The sequence below is a fragment of the Sabethes cyaneus genome, chromosome 1, assembly GCF_943734655.1.
Source record: "Sabethes cyaneus chromosome 1, idSabCyanKW18_F2, whole genome shotgun sequence".
NCBI classification, from domain to species: domain Eukaryota; kingdom Metazoa; phylum Arthropoda; class Insecta; order Diptera; family Culicidae; genus Sabethes; species Sabethes cyaneus.
This window is the reverse complement of record NC_071353.1, coordinates 40,879,084-40,903,256: the sequence shown is the minus strand read 5'-3', so window position 1 is coordinate 40,903,256 and position 24,173 is coordinate 40,879,084. Positions and strand designations below refer to the sequence as shown.

General features: G+C 40.4%; 2 protein-coding genes across 2 annotated transcripts in view; one reads left to right on the top strand and one right to left on the bottom strand.

The window, feature by feature from the left end:
• The window catches only part of LOC128732946 (papilin), a 227,571-nt gene that overhangs the window by 145,613 nt on the left and 57,785 nt on the right, over nucleotides 1-24,173 (bottom strand). The window lies entirely within an intron of this gene.
• Nucleotides 13,021-13,643, top strand: LOC128732982 (larval cuticle protein A3A-like). The gene is made up of 2 exons (XM_053826494.1): nucleotides 13,021-13,032; nucleotides 13,095-13,643. The coding sequence occupies exons 1-2, from the start codon at nucleotides 13,021-13,023 to the stop codon at nucleotides 13,641-13,643; spliced, it is 561 nt and encodes a 186-aa protein (XP_053682469.1).

The window sequence follows — 24,173 nt, the reverse complement described above, 5'->3', positions numbered from 1 at the left end:
AGACATCTGTCCTTTAAAATGTCACTAACGAAAACAAATCTTACAAAGTTACTACCGTGCAACGTTTACTTCCTATTTTTCATATAACATATCTAAGCTCTAGTATCTATGGATAGAAAATAGCATCTATTAATCGCAAAATTTGTATGAAATTAGTATAAATTTATTTGGAAAAATCAACTCACTAGTATTTTGATCCTATACACCACTATACTTATATATTTAAATTAACTGCTTTTCTCCGCTTTTTGCTTTTCTTGTACAATTGTGAGTAACAGCAAGTGAAGAAAATCACAATTGAAATCTGAAATCAAAGAAAAGAAAAAACTTTTCGATTGAATCCCACTATTTAATATTTATTTGCGACAGATACGTAGTTCGCCTACGACGTGCAGGCCTTATCAGTGTCTTATTTCAAAGCGTATACGTATCTGTCGCGAATAAATATTAAATAGTGGAATTTAGTCGGTAAAAGGTTTTTTCTTTTCTTTTATTTCAGAGTTCGTATTCCACTAAGAGGCTTCAAAAACTTCAGACAATTGACATGTTTCTCACTTTTCTTGAATTTCATTGCAAATTGTCATCACATACACGCACATACATACATACATACATACATACATACATACATACATACATACATACATACATACATACATACATACATACATACATACATACATACATACATACATACATACATACATACATACATACATACATACATACATACATACATACATACATACATACATACATACATACATACATACATACATACATACATACATACATACATACATGCATACATACATACATACATACATACATACATACATCGCACACATTGAGTACAATCAACATTTGATTGATATGTTTTGATTTCACACGTTTTAACGGTTTAATATACAGTGTTTAAGTGTTAAAGTTTAAATAACTTTTGAATAAACCGTCCGATTTTAAATAACTCGGTTTCGTTTGATAGATCTCAACAGTAATTTTCAAATAATAATAAATTGTGTGATATTTTTCATTGAATTAATGCTTATATGCTACAAAAATATGTTTTAAATACTATTTTTCCATATTTCTTTATGTAACTTTCAAACTACAAGCCCAATCGTTATGAAATTTGGAAGTTAAGGGTTTGCAAGGCTCCTCTTTCATATGCAATCAATTTTGTTCAAATCGGTTGAGGGACCTATGAGATAATGAAGTCCCATATTTTTCGTATTTTTATACATATCTTTTGAACTAAAAGTCCGATCAGTATGAAATTCAATAGCGACCAATGGTACACCTAGACCTTTCATTTGACACTAAGATCATAAAAATCGGTACAGCCATCTCCGAGAAAAGTGAGTGAGATTAAAACATACACACACACACACACACATACATACACACACACACACACACACACACACACACACACACACACACACACACACACACACACACACACACACACACACACACACACACACACACACACACACACACACATACACACACACACACACACACACACACACACACACATACACACACACACACACACACACACACACACACACATACACACACACACACACACACACACACACACACACACACACACACACACACACACACACACACACACATACATACACACACACAGAAAATGCTCAGTTTTCGAAACTGAGTCGAATGGTATATGACATATGGCCCGCAGGACCTTCTTTCCATTTCCGGTTTTCCAAGTGATTTCTATACCTTTATACTATATATTTATATAGTAGAAAGGCAAAACATCAGCATTCGATAAAATAGCGATTGGCGATCATCTCATGTCTTTCAGAGGCCATATGGCCGATTCCAGGTCCCGGACAAGTTCCTCCGAAATCCGTTCCGAGCTTGAATCAGAAAAAAACCCTCCCCGGACCCGGAACCGGTCATACGGCCTCTGAGAGACATGAGACATGACCTGAGATTCCCAAATTTGGTGAAAAAATATTAAAAGATAAAAAAGTTATGGCCATTTTAGTGAATTTTGCGGTGGAAAAAATGATGTAGACCTTAGAGGGGTTAACTTTCTGTCGTGACCCCCTTAAAATTAGTTTTTTAAACTTCTTGTACACAAAACCTCATCTAACAGGTTCGACATGTTTTACAAGCTTTTGGATACTATCAAAATACGTAACTTTCTAGAAGGTCTATATATCATATGTTGCTTTATTTGCTTTAAAAATGGATTTGAAGCATAAATTTTACCGTTTTTATAAGTAATTTTTTCCGTAAATAGGCACCTACTGGCAGCTAAACTTAGCATCGTTTGAACCGCCATAGAATGCAGTATAAGTGTGCAAAAAAATTTTGGCCGGGTCTGGCCGGGCATTTAGGTTATTTCAATTATGAATTACATACATATATGCTGGTTTTAGTAAGTTATCATGGTTTTATTATTCGTACATGTTCATAATAATTTCACAGGACCTCGTCCACGTCTGTTGCGCTATCTGCAGAATTATTTTCGTTCTGGGATTTTTGTAAAAGTTTGTATGCTGCTGGTAACAACCGCATTGATTTTTTTACTGTTGGTCTTCTTAAAGTTGAAATTGATGGATCCGACGTCATTAACAATTTTTTGAAAACATTTTCGTTTGTCGATATTCTGTTCAGAAATCAGATTACTTCAATAATTACATACAATCATGATTCATTACATACCTTGAACATTTACGTGCACGCTTTTCTCTAAAACGTTTTATGTGTTTGATACGGCACTCTTGCGGTTCTTCCAAAAGACAACCGACTGGTAGAACAGCTGCATCTATTATTTTTTCTATTACCGTGCATTAACGACAATATCGACAAACGAAGATGTTTTCAGAAGATTGTTAATGACGTCGGATCCATCAATTTCAACTTTAAGAAGACCAGCAGTAAAAAAGTCAATGCGGTTGTTACCAGCAGCATACAAACTTTTACAAAAATCCCAGAACGAAAATAATTCTGCAACAGAGAGCGCAACAGACGTGGACGAGGTCCTGTGAAATTATTATGAACATGTACGAATAATAAAACCATGATAACTTACTAAAACCATCATATATGTATGTAATTCATAAGGCTTATACAAATTTTAAAAAAAGTTTATGTCACCCTCCCCTTTGAAAATTTTCGAAATGTGAAGGGGCAAAAAAATAAAGTGTCATATTAGCCTGTTGCATTTTTTAGTGAGAAGCGGATTTTTTCACAGTTCAATGAGTTTACATCTCTAAATTATCCAATATGTGCAAAGTTATAGTTATCTCGTTAGTCTCGATCAACTTTCTTTCACCAACTAAGCTTTCTAATTTTGCTGCAAGTCACAGGCAACTATTGTGCTTAATCTTTAAGTGCCCGACGTCGAAAATTGGGGTGCTTGCAATCAGACTTTCGGCTTGATTCCATTTTAATTTACCTTGTTTTAAAAGAATTAGATGGAGGCAACAATCAATTAAACAATATATTAGTGAAATTTGGTACCGCTTTTGACGGAGATATTCCGATTTTTGAATTGCAGTGGGATTATTTTTTTCCCTCAAAGGTACTAGATAAGATAAAAATAGAAACACAGTTTTTCGCGTTTTCGGGGCTCAAAATTGGTCGTTTTACTCCGTAATGTCCTAGTAACTACCCTAATTTTGGAGGTAGGGGACGTAAAACTCAACGATACAGTTTTTACCATTTATTGAATGCATGCAGCATGTAGGATGTCACTGAACTGTTCGAAACTTGAAATTTTCTAAACGGTGTGCATCCTTAATATACAAAGGAGAGGTCTGATATTCATAACTAAAAGGTTGGATTTCGATTATTAAAAAAGCAAGGTAACTAACCGAGTGACACAGAGGGTCAAAACAAAATTCAAATGAAGGTCAAGTTATACGTTTGTGGCATTCTAAGGTGATCCTGTGGCACTCCACTATTATCAAACTACTTCATCTCTACCAGGTTGCCTACTTTATGTGCTTGGGTCGAAAAATTTTGAAGTTTGAAAGGGTTGAACTAAAATTTAAGTACTGTACAAAATATTTGTGATAAAATTTTAATAATATGGAAAAATAAACGCTGGTTTCTTCTCTTTTGTTTGGTTATTGAAGGTTTAATGTTATTATTTTTTTCTTGCCCCCCGCCTCAACAATATTTTGAGACCAGGACATAAACTTTTTTTCAAATTTGTATAAGCCTAATTGAAATAACCTAAATGCCCGGGCAGACCCGGCCAAAATTTTTTGGCACACTTATACTACATTCTATGGTGGTTCAAGCGATGCTAACTTTAGCTGCCAGTAGGTGCCTATTTACGGAAAAAATTACTTGTAAAAACGGTAAAATTTATGCTTCAAATCCATTTTTAAAGCAAATAAAGCAACATATGATATATACACCTTCTAGAAAGTTACGTATTTGGATAGTATCCAAAAGTTTGTAGAACATATCGAACCTGTTAGATGAAGTTTTGTGCACAAGAAGTTTAAAAAACTGATTTTAAGGGGGTCACGATAGAAAGTTAATTATATCTCGCAAACCATATGATGCAGATATTTAGTATTTTCAGCAAAGTTTAATGAAATTCAAAGTTCTACAACTTTGCCGAACACATGACCATGCTATCTAGTTTCTATAAAAAATTAAATTCCCCTTAATATATAATTATATGAAAATGTCATTAAATGCAGAATACTTTTTTATGAAACTTCTCCTAAGACACCGAAGCTCGAAAACGTCAGGAAAAGCGAAAAAAGACTTTTGACCGCCTTTTTACAGAATAGTCCCACTGTGTGGCGGTGATAACACAAGCAGCAAATTAAGTTTTATTACGTTCCTCTAGTAGATTCCACGACCAATTTTATAAAACCGCTAATAAAACCATGAGCTCCACTAGATCCTTCTGATGACCGCTATAACACTTCATCTGACCAAGAGGCCAACTCTTCAGAAGGTGTTTATAACCTCTTGAAGAGTCAAGCCATAAGCCCAAGTAGGTTTATTACGCACTGCAGCTGAAAGCAGCAATAAAACCGATTACCTATGCTTTCCGGTGGTTAACCACCGTTAACTCATTGCTTTTGCTCTCCCAACAATACGAAACCAACTCCATATTCTGCCTATCTACCGCCACTGTAATAGATGCGGTATTAGAAAGAAATGCCTGCAATAGGGTCTACTGCACGGAACTCCCTTTCTCCGGAATGTGGCCACCGACCTTCCTGAATAGCAGGATGCTTGGTCTTCATAATAGCAACAATAAATCTGTTTTGCTCAGGGTGTTACCTTAAAAATTGCGCAGTAAACTAACAGTTTTATTGCGGATAGACAAGCAACCGCAATAAGATCAACTTTGATAGATGTGCTATATTGTATTGCCTCGCCCCACTGATAGTAAGTTCATAAGAGATGTGTCGCAGTCTACCAGTTTCATCGTGGTAATGTAAGCAACCGTAATAAATTTGCTTAGTTATCAGTTTTATCATGGTTTTATAGCTAGCTATAAATGATTTTTGACTTATATCATCTTGTTATTACGCAACAGCATGATAAAACTAGAGATAATATCAATAAAACCTTTATAAAATATAAGTAATCAACCAATATAACCAAGCGGCTCTAGAATTTTTACATGGGTATGGTAAGTTCCAATCTCGCTGCTTCCCGTTTAACCCTTTAAGCCCGAGCCAACACAATTGTGTAGGTGAGAAATGACTACTTTTAAAAAATTTCCTTTCCTTTCTAAACGTAGTTTTTTTACATATATGGCACCAATTTCTTGTGTAAACATCTTAACTCGTAAAAAAAATAGAAAATAGCTGAAAAGAAGTTTTCTTTTGTGCTTGGATTAATTATTGCCTAGTCTTCAAAATCTTGTGAAAACAGCAAAAAGTTTTATCTGACGTATTTTCTTATTTGATCCGTGTTTCGAAATTGCTTGGATAAAAAATTATTGGTAAGTAGTATTTTTAATTGATGTAATTAAAAGTTTACTGGAAATAACTTTTATAACTTACGTTGCTTTTCATACCTACACAATTGTGTAGGTTCGGCCTTATTGTATACCGTGACCGCTCCTAATTCTGCGCAGCTCCTAATTCTGCGCATTTTTCTTTATATAACTATTTTTTAACATTGTGCATAACTATGATCATTGCGTTATTTTTTTTATAAATGTCTGTTGAATATTACGTCATTATTCACAAACGAGCGAAATAATTTAACGTCAAACTGATAGTATTTTATATGGCAGAAAACATCGTCGTTAGCACCAACGCTAAGATTGTTCTTCTAGAAATTTAGCAAATTTATGATCGAAAATCTTTGCAATCATCAAATTACCCAGCATAATTAGAAAGAATAATTAATTTTAGTCACGTTTTAGACAAAAAGAGTGATTCCATGCATTGCTTTCCTTAGAAAAATGCGATGCAATAATGCGCAGATTTAGGCACAGATTTTTTATTCATGTTCCAAATTCTGCGCAGTAATGTATCCTACGAAGAAATCGCTAAAGAATACGCAACCTCACCCAAATGGCTGAGGTATAGAGGCATGAAAATTCAAGTAGAATCTTTAACTTGCATTGATTGGAATCCTGTGCTGAGTCTCGGGGTCCGAAGCTACGAGCGCCAATTCATGAAACCATGTCTTATTTTTTTTTTTAATGTCCAACCTCATGGGGCTGTCAGAGCGTGGGCAGGTGGTTTCTATATGAAAACACAATTATTAGTAAAAAGTGTCTAAAGTGCAATGTTCAGTATGCAGAAAACCCAAATCAATTCGTCTTTCACGTTAGCGAGAATAAAATATTTAAAATGAGGCAATCAAAATGATAACAATATTCCTTTGCCACCCGAATAGCACAAGAAGGCTAGATGATGGATCTAATTATGATAATGGCTAATGCTGGATTTTTTGGTGTGCTTTCAGCGTATTAAAACATAAACAGCATGTCAGGAGTATTTATTTTCACTTTTTGGGTGCGCAGAATTAGGAGCAAACATGCGCAGAATTAGGAACATGGACAAGAGAGTGCGCAGAATTAGGCACCGTGGATAAGTTTACAAAACAAAAGATATACTCAATTGTTGGTCGACTTATAATTCCCATATTTTTTACCAGATATTATAGACCGTAGCACTACACGTTGCTGCTATCAACGTTGTTAATTTAAATCTAGAATACTTAGAATAGCGGAAGAATGAAAGAATGAAAAAAATGTCTTAACTGCGCAGAATATGGTACGTTCACGGTACCTACTTTAACCTTTATGTTCCCGCCGGGACTTCAAAAATTAGTGTACTTGCCGTTACACTTTTGGCTCTATTTTTACTACTTTTTGGTCGATTTTTATGCAACTTGTCTTCAAAGAACCTTAGATTTACCTTCAATGAAAAAATATATTTTGGATCCATTTTCCCGGAGATATTTCAGATCGCAGTGGGATTACTTTTTCACGTCATAAGTAACAGATGAAATAAGACGAAATCTGCTGCTGCCATCTCATTTTGGGCCAGTAAGAATGAATACATTATACTGTAGAGCACTCGTTCATGCTCCACACTACGGAACTTCCGTTTAGAGTACTACCGGAACCTAAAACTGGTCTTTTATAAATTGTAAAATAATAAACAAGTATGGCAAATGATGTATTCAAATACGGGCATTTCTAGGACAAATTCTTGGATCAACATTTGAATGTTTTTAAGTCAATCTGGAGGTTCCGGTATATCTGTGGTATTAAGGTTAGTAAAAACTTAACTTGCAAAAAGCTGCGTGTATTTCCATAGCTACGTAACGACCGTTCCTCTGCTTCAGAAGCTGAAGTATATGAGCCTCGAAGCAATGATCTCGCTCTAAACTAAACGGGGTCAACCCTATTCAATTATGTGGACTTCTTTACACAAAATAATTAGGTTTTAGTCAATTTATAAGGTAATTAGTCAATTTATAAGTTGATATGTAGGTTTTCATGTTTTCTTTTTTCCAAGCTTGGCTAGTCCAAAGAGGGTAAAAAATGTTAAAAATAGAGGAAAATGAGCAAAATGGGGCACTTCTCGATGACAAACAGGAAAACGGTGGGCACCATGCGATTCTCCGGAAAATTTTACATAAGATCACCTACATTTTATCAGCCGGCAGGCCACATCTTAATTACGTCCGTTTTTCGGCTCGTTTTTACCCATAGTGTAATGGTCTAAGATAAGGCCGAACCCACACCATTGTGTAGGTTGCTAAATTTGGCAAACATTTATTGCAATGTTTAGAATACACTAATTTTGGTATCTCGAGAGATGAAAAAAATTTATATTGATCCAAAAACCAAAAATATCGTAATTAAAACCCTCCGTGCTTAAAGGGTTAAAAGGCCTAAAAGTCGGCCTCTTTCTCTGCTCTAATTCCACTTTCGTTGTGATGATATCAATGTCATCCGTAAAACCAAGAATCATGTGAGATTTCGTGATGAAGGTCCCATTCCTTTCCTCGTTTGCTTTTCGTATTGCACCGTCCAAGGCAATGTTGAATAGCTGATTAGTGAGTGCGTGCCCTTTGCTTCAGTCCATTCAATGTCACGAAAGCGTCTGAGATCTCAATCGGTATTCTGACGTATGATTTTAACCCAAACATTGTCGCACGAATCAGCGTAATTAGTTTCGTCGCAAACGCGTGTTCTATCATTATCTACTACAGCTCATTTTGTGTGACTCGTACGTACGTATCGTACGCCGTCTTAAAGTCCACAAACAGATGCATGAGTCTGCTAGTTGTATCCCCGAAACTTGTCTAGTAACTGACGCAGGGTAAACCTCTAATCCTCACTCGCCTTACCGGCGAAGGACCCCGCTGACGGTCTCAGCCTTCAGGACATAGTAAAGCGCCTTACAGGCAGAATTGAGCCTCGATAGTTATGCACTCGAGTCGATGTCCATGACAATAGCTCAAATGAGGCTATCTAACCACTCTTTCGGCATTTGCTCTTCCTCCCAGATCCTACTTATGATCCGGTAGATTGCTTCATACAGCCGCTCGCTCCCCGGTTTTAGAAGTTTAGTCGAAATACCATCCTTTTCAGCAGCAGTACCGTTTTTCAGCTCACTGATTGTCGTACGGTGATCGAAAGGTGGAAGCAGCATTACGAAGAACACCTGAACGGCGTGCAGGCGGAAAAGCATGATTGCGGAGGAAGCGACCACATTGCAACGAAGATGTACCATCCCCATCGATAAGAGAAGTCAAAGAAGCCATCCAGCGACTGAAGAACAACAAAGCAGCAGGAAAGGATGGCATTGGACCGGAACTTATTAAAATGGGCCCGGACAAGCTGGCCGGCTGTCTGCAACAACTGACTGTTAAGATTTAGGATAAGGAACGACTACCGGAGGAGTGGAAAGCCGGAGTTATTTGTTCTATCCACAAGAAAGGCGATAAGCTGAATTGTGAGAACTATCTATAGCGATCACTATCTTGAATGCCGCCTACAAAGTGCTGTCCATCGACTATTGCCAATAGCCAGCAGATTTGCGGAAAGTTATCAGGCCGGATTCATGAAGGGTCGGTCTACAACGGACCAAATCTTCATCCTGCGGCAGATCCTCCAGAACTGTCGTGAATTCTGAGTCCCCACACATCACCAGTTCGTCGATTTCAAAGTCACATATGATAGTGTAAACCGACAAGAGCTAGGAAAAATTTTGGACGAATGCCGCTTTCCGGGTAAGCTTACTAGATTTATCTTGACTACGATGGATGGGATCCAGTGCTGTGTGAGAATCTCGGATGGATTGTCGGACCCATTCGCATCTCGCAGAGGCCTTTGACAAGGAGATGGTCTTTCCTGCCTGCTATTTAACATTCCGTTTCAAGGTGTTATAAGATGAGTGGCGATCGAAATGCGGGGCACGATTTTAAATAAATCCAGTCAATTCACCTGCTTTGCTGACGACGTAGATGCTGTCGGTAGAACATTTGAGGCGCTGGAAAATCAGTACACCAGACTAAAACGCGAAGCCAGGAAGATTAGGTTGATAAATACGATTAAACGAAGTACATGCTGGAGGGTGGGACCGAGCGCGACCGGACATGAAACGTGGACGCTGCTAGAAGAGGACCTACGAGCACCCCGAATTTTCGAACGGCGGGTGCTAAGAACCATCTTTGGCGGCGTGCAAGAGAACCACGAGCTCGTGCGTCTCTACGCCGAACCCAGGGTTCAGAAAGTGGTTAAAGCTAAATGGATACGTTGGGCTGGACAATGTTGCTAGAATGCCGGACAACTACCCTGCAAAAATGGTTTTTGCATCGAATCCGGTAGGAACAAGACGAAGAGGGGCACAGCGAGCGACGTGGCAAGACCAGGTGGAGCGAGAACGAGCACTGGGTACCCGCGAAACTGAAGACCAGCTGCCATGGACCAAAACAGATGGAGAAATTATACTACACAGGCCTTGTCATAAGACGTTAGGCCAACTAAGTAAGTAAGTAAGACAATAACGTCAGCAAGTGCTCATTCCATCTAGCTGCTACCGCCGTTTTGTCAGTAGGCAGGTGCCAGCACTGCCATTGCACATCACAGACATGCCAAATTTCTTGCACCTCATCATTTTGTGTAAACTCCGTGTGTCATTTCTGGTGGAACTCTCCTTTGTGCCGTCTCTCTCGCAGTTGTTTCAATGACACCATGGAGGTTCCTCCACAGCCCACTTATATCTTCTTGCTTCTCTTCCTGATGCTCTACGATTCATTGATCAAGTTTTCTGGTGCATTTCCACTGCTACGCCATCTGCCGTCAACCGTTGAATGTTAAAACGTGGTGTCCTCTCAGTGCCTCGCGGATTTGCATCTCCGATGATGATTTTCACGTCTTGTTTTGGGCACTCTCTATAGGTCCTCTCAGGTCTGTCGAAGAACTCGTCCTTAGCATCATCGGATCTATCAATTGCCGGTGCGTATACGTTGATTAGGCTGCAGTGGAAGAATTGTCCTTTAATTCTCAACACACATACATATTCGGTCATCTACGGACCTTCACCGGATAACTCGTTGCTTTTGCTTTCCCAACAATACGAAACCGACTCCATATTCTGCCTTTCTACCGCCACTGTAATAGATGCGGTATTAGAAATCAATGTCTGTAATAGGGTCTACTGCATGGAACTCCCTTTCTCCGGAATGTGGCCTTCCTGAATAGCAGCGATCTCCACTCCGAGTCGATGTAACTTCATGGTTTCGAAGGAATTCTCGAACTTTTTCTGTAATATGGCTCATTAGGCGGCGCACACTTTCTTTGTCCATCGTTTTGGCTATCTTATTCCATCAGGTCTTCATCTGATTGATGTCTTTGACAACTTCTCCCTTTGCCTTGAGTTTCCTCTTCATGATCGCCCAGTATTTTTCAATAGGGCGGAACTGGGGGCAATTGGGTGGCTTAAGGTCTTTCGGAACAAACTGGACCTCTTTTTCTGCGTTCTTGAACGACTTTGCTGTGATGACAGCTTGCCAAAATCTGGCCAAAACATCACGGGATGGTGGTGGGATCGAATGAACGGCAAAATTCGCTAGTGGCGACACTCCTTTTGCCCGAAATCAGCCATGACATATAAGACAAATTCTTTTGACATAGTTGGTAACGGCAGCAGAGCTGATTTTCCATTCCAAAAGCGGCGCCATGAAAAAGTTCATTATTTCAAAATAATCCTGCAAATTGTAAAAAACTAATAGCACAAACGATAACAAATTGTTTCAAAAAACGTAAACATACACACAGAGCGAAATTGGCGACTGCTAATGCAAACATTTTAGAAAAAATCTTATCGTCTTATATCGACATGTACATGTTTTCGCATTGAGCCGACTGTCAAATTAAAAATATCATATTGGAACATGATGCCAAAATGTTTATGTTGAGTAAGCTATGTCTATATGTACAGTTTTTCAAGAAAAAGTTTGAGATTCAGTAAAAATTTGCACAAAGAGGTGAAAATTTACATACGTACGTTAGTACGTAGATAAAAGTACATATTCTCCTCAACTAATTTTGCCTCCATTTTCCGATTTCCCAAATAAACTATGCAAAATATCGAAAAGAACTGGGGCAAAACAAATAGGTAGCACAAAAAAAATTGCTCACGTGCCAGTGAGACGCGAATGCAAAATCCGCGACTATGCAGTAAACCCTGAACCCAACTTGAACTATTTCGGCGAAGCAGGTTTCTCGTCCACCCGGCGCGGGGCTGGTACTGGTGCTGCTGGTTTCGCTAGGTTACGTCGAAATACGAACGAACAATTTCCGTACCACGGCCCTAAAAAGCAATACAACCAACGCAGGAGGTCCCGCGCCGAAACTGCGAACGAAATGAAAAAAAAATTGCAACAGAGGAACAACAAGAAAACAAAATCGTGTTCACCTTTTCTCACCTGGCGATGCTTTGGTAGTGGGTATGTAATACTATACAGCCACTCTGTCGCCCAAGTGGCCGTACCTATCCTACCTATCAAGTGACCTTGCGGGCTTAAGAAGAGGCGCGTCGCCGTCGCCGTTGTCGTCGTGCAGTGTGGCAGTTTTTTGGCCTGCAACCGGCCGTTTTGTGAACAATGCTGTACGCAGTCTCAACTGATTGACCTAGCCAAGATTTGTGCAGTTTAGAGACAGTTTTTAACATAGACTGGTGTGGCAAATATGACACTAAACTTTGAATTCAAGAACATAGTCGATGGTTGCAACTTTCGAATAAATGTGTTTCATCATCTGTAAATTCGAATGGTTCTCGTAATAACTAGTCTATTGCTAGATTGTCTACACCCAAGGCTCGTTCGGCAAATAACACGCACAGTGATCTTTTCGCAAACGAAGGATAGCAGTTGGCACGAGAAACTGCGGGAAGTGCTGGACAGGAACGCCAATCAAGTTGGTATAAATGGGCCGTCTCGGTTTGATTAAGGCACAGTTCCATCGATTGGTTAGTGCTGTGAACAACACCTCATTTCCCAAACCAACAAACAATGGCTTTCAAGGTACGTGAATCCTGGCAGAAAATCAACTAGTGTCACTGATAACGTTTGTTCCTTTTTTGCAGTTCCTGACCTTCTGTGCCCTGGTGGCAGTTGCCCGTGCTGGAGTTATCTCCTCTCCTCTGACTTATGCTGCACCAGCCCCCGTTGCTTACGCTCACGCTCCAGCACACGTTGCTTATGCTGCTCCAGTTACCAAGACCCTGGTGGCTGCTCCGATCACAAAGACTGTCGTTGCTGATGAGTACGACCCGAACCCACAGTACTCGTTCTCGTACGGAATCTCCGATGCGCTGACCGGTGACTCAAAGTCCCAGCAGGAATCCCGCAATGGTGATGTTGTCCAGGGATCGTACTCCGTCGTCGATCCAGATGGCATCAAGCGTACTGTCGAATACACCGCCGATCCACACAACGGATTCAACGCCGTCGTTCACCGTGAACCGCTGGGCGTGAAGACCATCGCCGCTGCTCCAGTTGCCAAGGTCGTTGCCGCTGCCCCAGTCGCCTATGCCGCACCGGTGGCCAAGACCATTTCCTACGCTGCCCCGGTAGCTAAACTGGCCGCCGCTCCAGTTGCCTATGCCGCCCCGGCGTACGCCTACCATCACTAAAACCACGCACCCCGCAACCAATCAAGACTGTCAGTGTATGGATCCAACGAAGACAAGCACGACACCCATACGGAATGTATCATTTCATTAGAGATGTTTCTTTTTTTTTACTTTTTGAACCTAGACGAGTTCAGCCCCGTTCTCGTCGCACTGTAAAAATGTTTGAACGCCGAAGCTATTATTTATTATTTTCTTGTTTAAAATACACAAGTACTATATGAAACGAAATTGAATAATGTGCGTTTTAATTCCGTTACTTTCAATTCGAATCATGCAAAAAGAGGGTTCTAATGGTTTTTGTGTTTATTTTCTTTATCTAATGATTTTTTTGGCTGAAGTTTTTGGAGCGTCTTAGTAGAATACGAAACCTAAAATTAAAAAAGAAGAAAACTCCAATTTAAGTCAACTTTAAGTAATTAGCTTGAAACTGGTATGCAGTTGGTAAATGGCCTGATAAATGGCTAGATAATGCGGAATACAGACCACTATGGGAGTGGTCATAAGCCTCTTATCCAGCAACTCCGATCCCGACCTCCTCGTGGTACCAGGCGGAATACGAGCAACCTTAGCGGAGATCGGGTAACCAACCCCGGTGGAAACTAAGGTCGTATACTAACCGGGAAGGAGGTATAGTGAGTCTCGGCACAATAAGATGGCAGCCCCATCGCGAGACTCGGTAGTGTTGCCCCAGTACGGCTACACACCTAAATTAATTAACTAACAAAATTCAAGCAAATTCGGAGCGGAATATTCGACATCGACCTAGGCGACGGAACAAGGACGACGAATGGAGACTCGGTACTTGGAACTGCAGATCGCTAAATTTCGCAGGTTGCGAGCGGGTGCTGATTGAACAGCTTGAACCCCGCAAATTCGGCATCGTAGCTCTGCAGGAAATCTGTCGCAAAGGAGAGTAGGTATGGAAGATCCGTGGCGGAAAGGCCCAGTTTTACCAGAGCGGTGGCACTACCAGCGAACTGGGAACGAGCTTTGTAGTGTTGGGCGGAATGCAGGATCGCGTGATAGATTGGAAAGCGATCATTAACGTACACTGCCTGCACGAAGGTAGTCCCGACGATGAGAAAAACCGTTTACGCGAGGCTGGAGGTAACGTACGACAGCTGCTCATCACGGGACATCAAGATCGTCATCAGGGATATGAACGCCCAGGTTGGTAGGGAAGAAATGTATACAGGGATATCTCGATATAAGACAATTAATAATTTCAAAAAGTTGTCTGATATCGAAATTGTTTTATATCGAAACATGATTTTTTCAAGCATTTTTGCATTAGCACTAGCCGATTTTGCTCTGTGTTGTGTGTTTACGTTTTTTGAACTATTTATCATTGTTTGAGCTATTAGTTGTTTACAATTTTTAGCATTGTTTAGGAATAATGAACATCTTTATGGCGCCGCTTTTGGATTGGAAAATTGGCTCAGGTGTCGTTACCAACTATATCAAAGGAATTTGTCTTATATCGAGGTAAAAATAGTCTTATATCGAATTGTCTCATATCGAGGTTGTTTTATAACGAAGTTGTCTTATATCGAGTTATCCCTGTAAACCGGTGGTAGGACCCCATAGCCTGCACACCGATACGATAACGGCCAACAATGTATAAATTTCGCAGCTTCCCGAGGCCTGGTGATCCGAAGCACCTTTTTCCCCCGCAAGGATATCCACAAAGCCACCTGGAGATCATTGACCACATTCTCATAGAGGGCCGGTTTTTCTCTAACATCACGAACGTACGCTCCCGACGGGATGCGGATATTGATTCTCATCATTACCTAGTAGCAGTACATGTGCACTCAAAGCTGTCCATCGCATACCGAACACGTCAAAGCCGTCCTCCTCGTCTGAACATCCGGCAGCTAGATAACCCGCAAGCTGCCGAGAACTACGCGCGAGTACTGAATGAGGCACTGCCTTCTTCCGAGGAGTTAGGTGCTTCAAACCTCGAAGACGGTTGGGGCAAAATACGCTCGGCCATCGGAGAGGCCGCTACCGGAGCCTCGGAGTACACAAAATGATTGGTTTGATGGGGAATGCCTACAAGCGGTGGAGGAGAAAAAAACTGCTTAGAAAAATTAACTAAGTATTGCCACTAGAGAGAACCTGGCCAAATACCGACGAGCTAGAAACCAGTTGACCACGATCCTGAGGAGGAAAAAACGCCAAAAGGAGGACAGAGATCGTGAAGAATTAGAACAACTATTCCGAGCTAATGACACGCGCAAGTTTTATGAGAAGGAACTCGGAAGGGCTACACACCGAAACCTGACATGTGTAGGGACGAGGGAGGGAATCTAATTACAAACGAGCGCGAGGTGGTCGACAGGTGGAAGCAGTTCTTCGATGAACACCTCAATGGCGAAGTCGCAGAAGGAGGCGGAACGAAAATTAACCTAGGAGCGCCCATGGAAGATAGTAATGTCCTAGCACCTGATCTCCAAGAAGTTAAACGAGAAATCGGGCTGCTGAAGACCAATGAAGCTGATGGGAAGGACCGCCTACCGGCAGAGCTTTATAAACATGGCGGAGAAACGCTACCAAAGGCTCTACACTGGGTTATTTCGAAAATTTAGGAGGAGGAAAAGCTACCGGAGGAATGGATGGAAGGAGTGGTTTGTCCCATCTACAAAAAGGGTGATCGGCTAGACTGCTGCAACTATCGTGGTATTACGCTGGTAAACGCCGCCTACAAGCTACTCTCCCAGATCCTGTTACGCCGGTTGTCACCTACAGCACAAGGTTTCGTAGGGCTTGCACAACTACGGACCAAATTTTTACTATCCGATAGATCTTGCAGAAATGTCGGGAGTACAACGTGCCCACGCATCACATCTTTATTGATTTCAAAGCAGCATACGATACAATCGATCGAAACAAGCTATGGCAGATAATGCACGAACACGGTTTTCCGGACAAACTGACACGACTGATCAGAACTACATTGGATCGAGTGATGTGTTTCCTACGCATCTCTGGGACACTCTCGAGTCCCTTCGAGACGCGACGAGGGTTGAGACAAGGTGACGGTCTATCCTGCATGCTGTTTAACATCGCTCTTGAGGGGGTGATCCGACGAGCGGGCATCGAAACGAGAGGCACGATTTTTACCAAGGGTAGCCAACGTCTAGGCTTTGCAGATGACTTTGATATCATAGCCAGGAACTTTGCGACGGCGGAGGCAATCTACGCCAAACTGAAAGCGGAGTCTAGGAGAATTGGGCTAAAAATAAATGCGTCGAAGACCAAATACATGAAAGGAAGAGGCTCAGAGGAAACAAACGCGCGTCTCCCACGGACAGTAACCGTTGACGGCGATGAACTAGAAGTTGTAGAGGAAACACTAGTAAGGAGATCCAGCGGCGCATCCAAGCGGGAAATCGGGCCTACTTTGCCCTTCGTAAAACGCTAGGATCAGGAAGCATACGTCGCCGCACGAAGCTGACAATGTACAAAACCCTGATTAGACCGGTAGTTCTTTATGGATTTGAAGCCGTGACGCTGCTCACGGAGGACATACGCGCCCTTGCCGTGTTCAAGCGGAAAGTGCTGCGGACGATATTTGGCTGAGTACAAACTGAAAGCGGAGAGTGGCGGAGGCGTATGAATCACGAGCTACAGGCACTGCTTGGGAAGACTCCCATCGTACATCTAGCGAAAGTTAGCAGCCTCCGGTGGGCCGGACACGTCGTAAGGATGCCGGACGATAGTGCGACGAAAATAGTCCTCTTCAACAATCCCACCGGCACCAGGAACAAGGGGGCCCAACGTGTACGATAGCTCGATCAGGTCGAAAGTGATTTGCTACTTCTGAGACGACTAGGAAATTGGCGACGAGTGGCCCAAGACGGAGTTGAATGGAGACGAGCCACCCAGGCTCTAAGCTGAAGAAGAAGAAGAAGTGGTATGCGGTTGACGAAGTTAGCTTATTTAAGAAGCTTGCTTACAACTACTGTTAAATCAGAAAAATATGTAACTAGTCTGGGTTATCATTTACAACACTGATCCGCATTCGTCAATTTCCACGAAATTGTTGATAACACTATTTATTGTGATATATAACTATATCAATCTATAGATTGATTTGAAGTATAATTTTCTTTCAACTAACGTTTGAAATGCCAGTTAAAGTTATGTAGGTTGAAAGATTTCCAAATATTATTATCGTTCTTTGTACATTGCAAGTTTTCTTAGCATTCTGCTTTTCAGTTATCTTTATACTACACAGCAATTACTACGATAGCATATCCATTGTACAGAATGCCATGGATAGTCTTAAAATGCAACTCTGCACACTAAACATTTGTGCAGCATGTACTCGGTTGAAGAGAAGGTGTAGTTATGTCAATTTCTTCAACGGTTCACTTTCAGGACATCAACTTCGTCAAGATTCAACGTTCAATGATAAAAACGATCGTATCCAAGTCCAAGTCCAAGTCCAAGTCCAAGTCCAAGTCCAAGTCCAAGTCCAAGTCCAAGTCCAAGTCCAAGTCCAAGTCCAAGTCCAAGTCCAAGTCCAAGTCCAAGTCCAAGTCCAAGTCCAAGTCCAAGTCCAAGTCCAAGTCCAAGTCCAAGTCCAAGTCCAAGTCCAAGTCCAAGTCCAAGTCCAAGTCCAAGTCCAAGTCCAAGTCCAAGTCCAAGTCCAAGTCCAAGTCCAAGTCCAAGTCCAAGTCCAAGTCCAAGTCCAAGTCCAAGTCCAAGTCCAAGTCCAAGTCCAAGTCCAAGTCCAAGTCCAAGTCCAAGTCCAAGTCCAAGTCCAAGTCCAAGTCCAAGTCCAAGTCCAAGTCCAAGTCCAAGTCCAAGTCCAAGTCCAAGTCCAAGTCCAAGTCCAAGTCCAAGTCCAAGTCCAAGTCCAAGTCCAAGTCCAAGTCCAAGTCCAAGTCCAAGTCCAAGTCCAAGTCCAAGTCCAAGTCCAAGTCCAAGTCCAAGTCCAAGTCCAAGTCCAAGTCCAAGTCCAAGTCCAAGTCCAAGTCCAAGTCCAAGTCCAAGTCCAAGTCCAAGTCCAAGTCCAAGTCCAAGTCCAACAATATGAGTTTTATTGTAATTTTATGAAGGTTTTGATGACCAATATTGGTCTTAAATGGTCATAAAAGTGTTATAAAACCCAAATTTTACTTGGGAATTCCAAGTACCAGTTAACTCTGAGTACTACGCAAAGAGCGTTCTTTGTGCACAATCCGATGTGAACTGGGAGTGCACCGCAGCAATTTAAGATAGAGCAATATTAAGTTCGACAATTTTATAAATAACTCTATAAATGCCCTGTACATAAGGTTTTTGAATTTTGCTTGGCTGAGGTGGTACAGTTAAATAAGTAAAATCGGTGCACTAAGAACAGAACACAATGTCTGCTTGTTGACGAGACATACGAAATACTCTTAGTTGACTATTAAACTGAAATAAAACTACGAGTAAAGCCGAATCACAGATCTTATTGCGGTTGCTTGAAATACCATAATAAAACTAGTAGGTTATGTTACATTGTAATTCAAACAGTTATTCTTAGCTATGAAACAAAAACCTCAACTATTACATTAAAATGCAGTACAAGTTACGAGTACATAATTACATAATTAATATCAATGTCATAGAATATGGACATTAGCTAATCGTATTTATTTATATTATTTAAACAACGGGTTCTCTCAAACTGCACAATTTCGACGGCATTTTATTATGTACTTTATCAAAAATCAGGTTGAGTTCCCAGTTATAATTCTGTTTTCTAATTGAAAAATTATGTTATTTCATACTTATCTCTCTCTCACACACACTCTCCCTGCCTCGTTCTCTCTCCTTTCCTTTATTTCTCGCTCTTTCTTCCTTTCTCTCTCTCTTTCTTTATCTCTCTTACTATTCTTTTCACTGAATCTCTTTTAATCACTCTTGTTATCTTTATCTCTCTCTCTCGCTTCTTAATTTAAATTTAACATTTTTGCACCGCAACTTTAAGCAGCAGTAAATGTTCAATAGTTTGTTGTATAGTAAATGAAAAAATAATATCTCCAATGGCAAAGTAATGCAACGCAGTTTTTAGTGGTCTAAAATGCCTAAAGTCTGAAGTCTGAAATAATCTTAAAATGCAAACAACATGAAGTTGAGCAAAAAGAAGCATTAGTTTATAATTTTGCTATTACAGGGATACCTCGATATAAGACAGCCTCGTTATAGAACAATCTCGATATAGGACAATTCGATATAAGACAATTTTTGTCTTATATCGAAACAAATCCCTTTGACATAGCTGGTAACCAGAGCTGATTTTCCATTCTGAAATCGGCGCCATGAAGATGATCATTATTTCAAAATAACCCCAAAAATAGTAAAAAACTAATAGTTCAATCAATAATAAATAGTTCAAAAACCGTAAACACATAATACAGAGCAAAACTGGCGACTGCTAATGCAATTTTTTTATTGAAAAATTCATGTTTTGATATAAGACAATTTCGATATAAGACAAGTTTTAGAAATTATAAATTGTCTTATATCGAGGTACTAGCTGACCCGACAAACTTCGTATTGCCACAAATTAACCTGTGTTGTACATAAATCATGAATCTCGAATGATCTTTGTCACTATCTCGAGTTTTGCAAGCCCCCCAGTGGGCGGCGCTTCCGACGGCGGGTCACCGGCAACACTCGCGACCGGCTCGTCCTGAATGATCTAGTGTTACTATAGATAGTTTTTGTGGTCTTGTTATTGATTAATGTTTTATGGAAGAGTCTCGAATTTCTCGAGTTGGATTAGTTTTTGAGTTTCGCAAAAATTTCTGTTTTATTTGTATGAGAGTCCATATCCCCCTACCACAGCGGTGAGAGGTCTCTAACTATCATAAAATAAATTCAAGACTCAAAAATCTCCTACATGCTAAATTTGATTCCATTTGCTTGAGTAGTACTCAAATTATAAGGAAATTTGTATTTCATTTGTATGGGAGCCCACCCTCTTAAAAGGGAAAGGGGTCGTAATACACCACAGAAAAAAAAATTCTGCCATCTAAAACTCTCACATGCCAAATATGGTTCCATTTGCTTGATTAGTTCTCGAATTATGAGGAAATTTGTATTTCATTTGTGTAGAAGCCCCCCCTCTTGAAGTGTGGAAGGATCCTAATTCACCGTAGAAAATATTTTTGCCTCCAAAAACCTCCACATGCCGAATTTGGTTCTATTTGCTTAATTAGTTCTCGAGTTATGGGGAAATTTGTATTTCATTTGTATTGGAGCCCCCCCTCCTAATGTGGGAAGAGGTCCTAATTCATCACAGAAAAAATTATTGCCTCCAAAAACACCCACATGCCAAATTTGGTTCAATTGGCTTGATTAGTTCTCGAGTTATGAGGAAATTTGTATTTCATTTGTACAGGAGCCCCTCCTCTTAAAGTGGGGAGGGGTCCTAATTCACCATAGAAAATTTTCTTGCTCTCGAAAACCTTCACATGCCAAATTTGGTTGCATTTGCTTGATTAGTTCTCGAGTTATGAGGAAATTTGAATGGAAGCCCCCCCTCTTAAAGGGGAGAGGAGTTATAATTCCTCTTATAAAGAGGGGAGGGGTCTCAATTCACCATAGAATAAATTCTTGTCACCAAAAAAAACACCCACATGCCAAATGTTGTTCTATTTGCTTGATTAGTTCTCGAGTTAGGAGGAAATTTGTATTTCATTTGTACAGGAGCCCCCCCTCTTAGAGTGGGGAGGGGTCCTAATTCACCGTAGAAAATTTTCCTGCCCTCGAAAACCTTCACATGCCAAATTTGGTTCCATTTGCTTGATTAGTTCTCGAGTTATGAGGAAATTTGTATGGAAGCCCCCCCTCTTAAAGGGGAGAGGAGTTACAATTCCCCTTATAAAGAGGGAGGGGTCTCAATTTACCATAGAATAAATTCTTGTCACCGAAAACACCCACATGCCAAATTTGGTTCTATTTGCTTGATTAGTTCTCGAGTTATGAGGAAATTTGTATTTCATTTGTATAGGAGCCCCCCCTCCTAAAGTGGGGAGAGGTTCTTATTCATCATAGAAAAAATTCTTGCCTCCAAAAACACCTACATGCCAAATTTGGTTCCATTTGCTGGATTAGCTCTCGAGTTATAAGGAAATTTGTATTTCGTTTGTATAGGAGCCCCCCCCACTTAAAGTGGGGAGGGGTCCCAATTCATCATAGAAAAAAATTTTGTCTCCAAAAACACACACATGCCAAATTTGGTTCCATTTGCTTGATTAGTTCTCGAGTTATGAGGAAATTGGTATTTCATTTGTACAGGAGCCCCCCCTCTTAAAGTGAGGAGGGGTCCTAATTCAACATAGAAAATTTTCTTGCCCTCGAAAACTTTCACATGCCAAATTTGGTTCCATTTGTTTGATTAGTTCTCGAGTTATGAGGAAATTTGTATGGAAACCCCCCCTCTTAAAGGGGAGAGGAGTTATAATTCTCCTTATAAAGAGGGGAGGGGTCTCAAATTACCCTAGAATAAATTCTTGTCACCGAAAACACCCACATGCCAAATTTGGTTCTATTTGCTTGATTAGTTCTCGAGTTATGCAGAAATTTGTGTTTCATTTGTATGGGAGCCCCCCCTCTTAGTGGGGGAGGGGTCTCTAACCATCACTAAAACCTTTCCTGGCCCCAAAAACCTCTACATGCAAATTTTCACGCCGATTGGTTCAGACGTTTTTGATTCTATAAGGAACACAGAACAGACAGACAGACAGACAGACAGACAGACAGACAGACAGACAGACAGAAATCCTTCTTTATAGGTATAGATGCCTGTACACCATACCTATTATTTATTATCACCGTCATCCGGCGATACTTGCAACACCGGGGTTACTTGCAACACTTTTGCGCATCGCGCTTTTGACGGCTCTAACGCATTTGTTTGTTAACATAACCATTTGTAGTCAATGGGGTTTTAAAGAAGGGACGTTTACCTATTGTTTAGTTAAGTTTAATCCATTATATCATTGATTTGCTTGTTTTTTACGACTGGAAAGTAATTTCATTTTCAGAGTAGGAAAAATAGATGCGCAAAGTTGCGTCAGTGCATTGACATGAAATTATATTTTATCGTTTGGTTCCTGTACACAATTAGTGCATCATATAAGCTAACAAATAGCAACTTTGAGCTTTATTTATATTTTGAACTTGGGGAAGTAACGACGAATTTGTGTTGTTACTTCCAATATGGAGCGGCTTGCAGTACTTGTAAAACAGATAATTAGAGTACTAGACAGTATGTTTGCATCTGTACGATGTTATTTTGTCTACTGCCATCTCCAGAAAAATTAAAATTCTGAAAAGTTCCACGTGCCTTGAAACGGCAATTTGAAGTTCGCCTACATGCTGCATTGTCACCGAATATCTTTAAAAAAGCGATAGACAAAATTGGGAATCAAAACATGCCTTGAGGATCACTTGTTTTACTAGAAATATACTCAAAATATCTAAAAATGCTCGTTTGCGGTTTAAAATCAAATTTAAAATCATAAGAAGCGCAATATCAGAAAAGTGTTCCAAGTAACCCCGTTTACTGGGTAACTTGCAACACCCCTATTTTCGGTTCATTCTACAGGCTCATTTAGTTGATTATTTTTCTCATAATCATAAACCAAAAGTACTGACCACTATACAAGTTTTGGCTACTTACACTTGGATCTAAACGGTACACTTCGAAAGTTATACCAAGTCAAAATTCAAAAGTGTTGCAAGTATCCACGTATGACGGTATGAGAAATATTCGCCTGTCTGCTTAAACCATATTTACTCATACTTAAAAATCAATTACTATTTATTTTCATACCTAACTGATTAGGTGATGAATCGTGCGAACGTTTAACTGATTAGGTGATGAATCGTAGCGAACGGGCAAACTGTTGAACTACCAGCTTCCGTGCCCGTCACAATAATGCGGACCTTGCTGTAAGGCAAAAAAGCCGTAACTGTCAATGCCATGGCCGGTTGTGCTCTAGTGCCGCGGCGTCGCCGCTTTTGCTTCAACCATCCATAGTCGTCGATAGGTTTCGAAACCCCGCCGCGGGGATGAAACATTCGCGCTAGCTAAAGCAAATTTAATCAGATCTAACCGGGTGGTAAAAACCATTTTGAAGAATGTAGACATGGCGAGCAAATGCTTGCTCGAATCGACGGACTGGTCAATGATCTCGGTAGTTCATGGAAAGACATGCAAACTTACACGGAAGTGGACCAGGCAACATTGCATTTCGTTACGGTGAAAATTTAAACCTAATTAATTATAGCAAATTTCGAGAGCATGACGTATGCTATGGTCATCAGCTACTCTAGTGAAAACAAGCCAAGCGAAGCCTTTGTCAGCTCGTCCGAATTTGCTGCACCCGACGGACTTCGCCGGAAAAATTCGCTGACATTCTTTCCTTCCATACCCTCTCGGCAAAGTTTATCTGCTACAACCTTTCCGCCAGTGCAAAAAAGACAGATGCTAAGGGGTCTCTCGAGTGTGATGAGGAAACATAACGATGATGAGCAGCA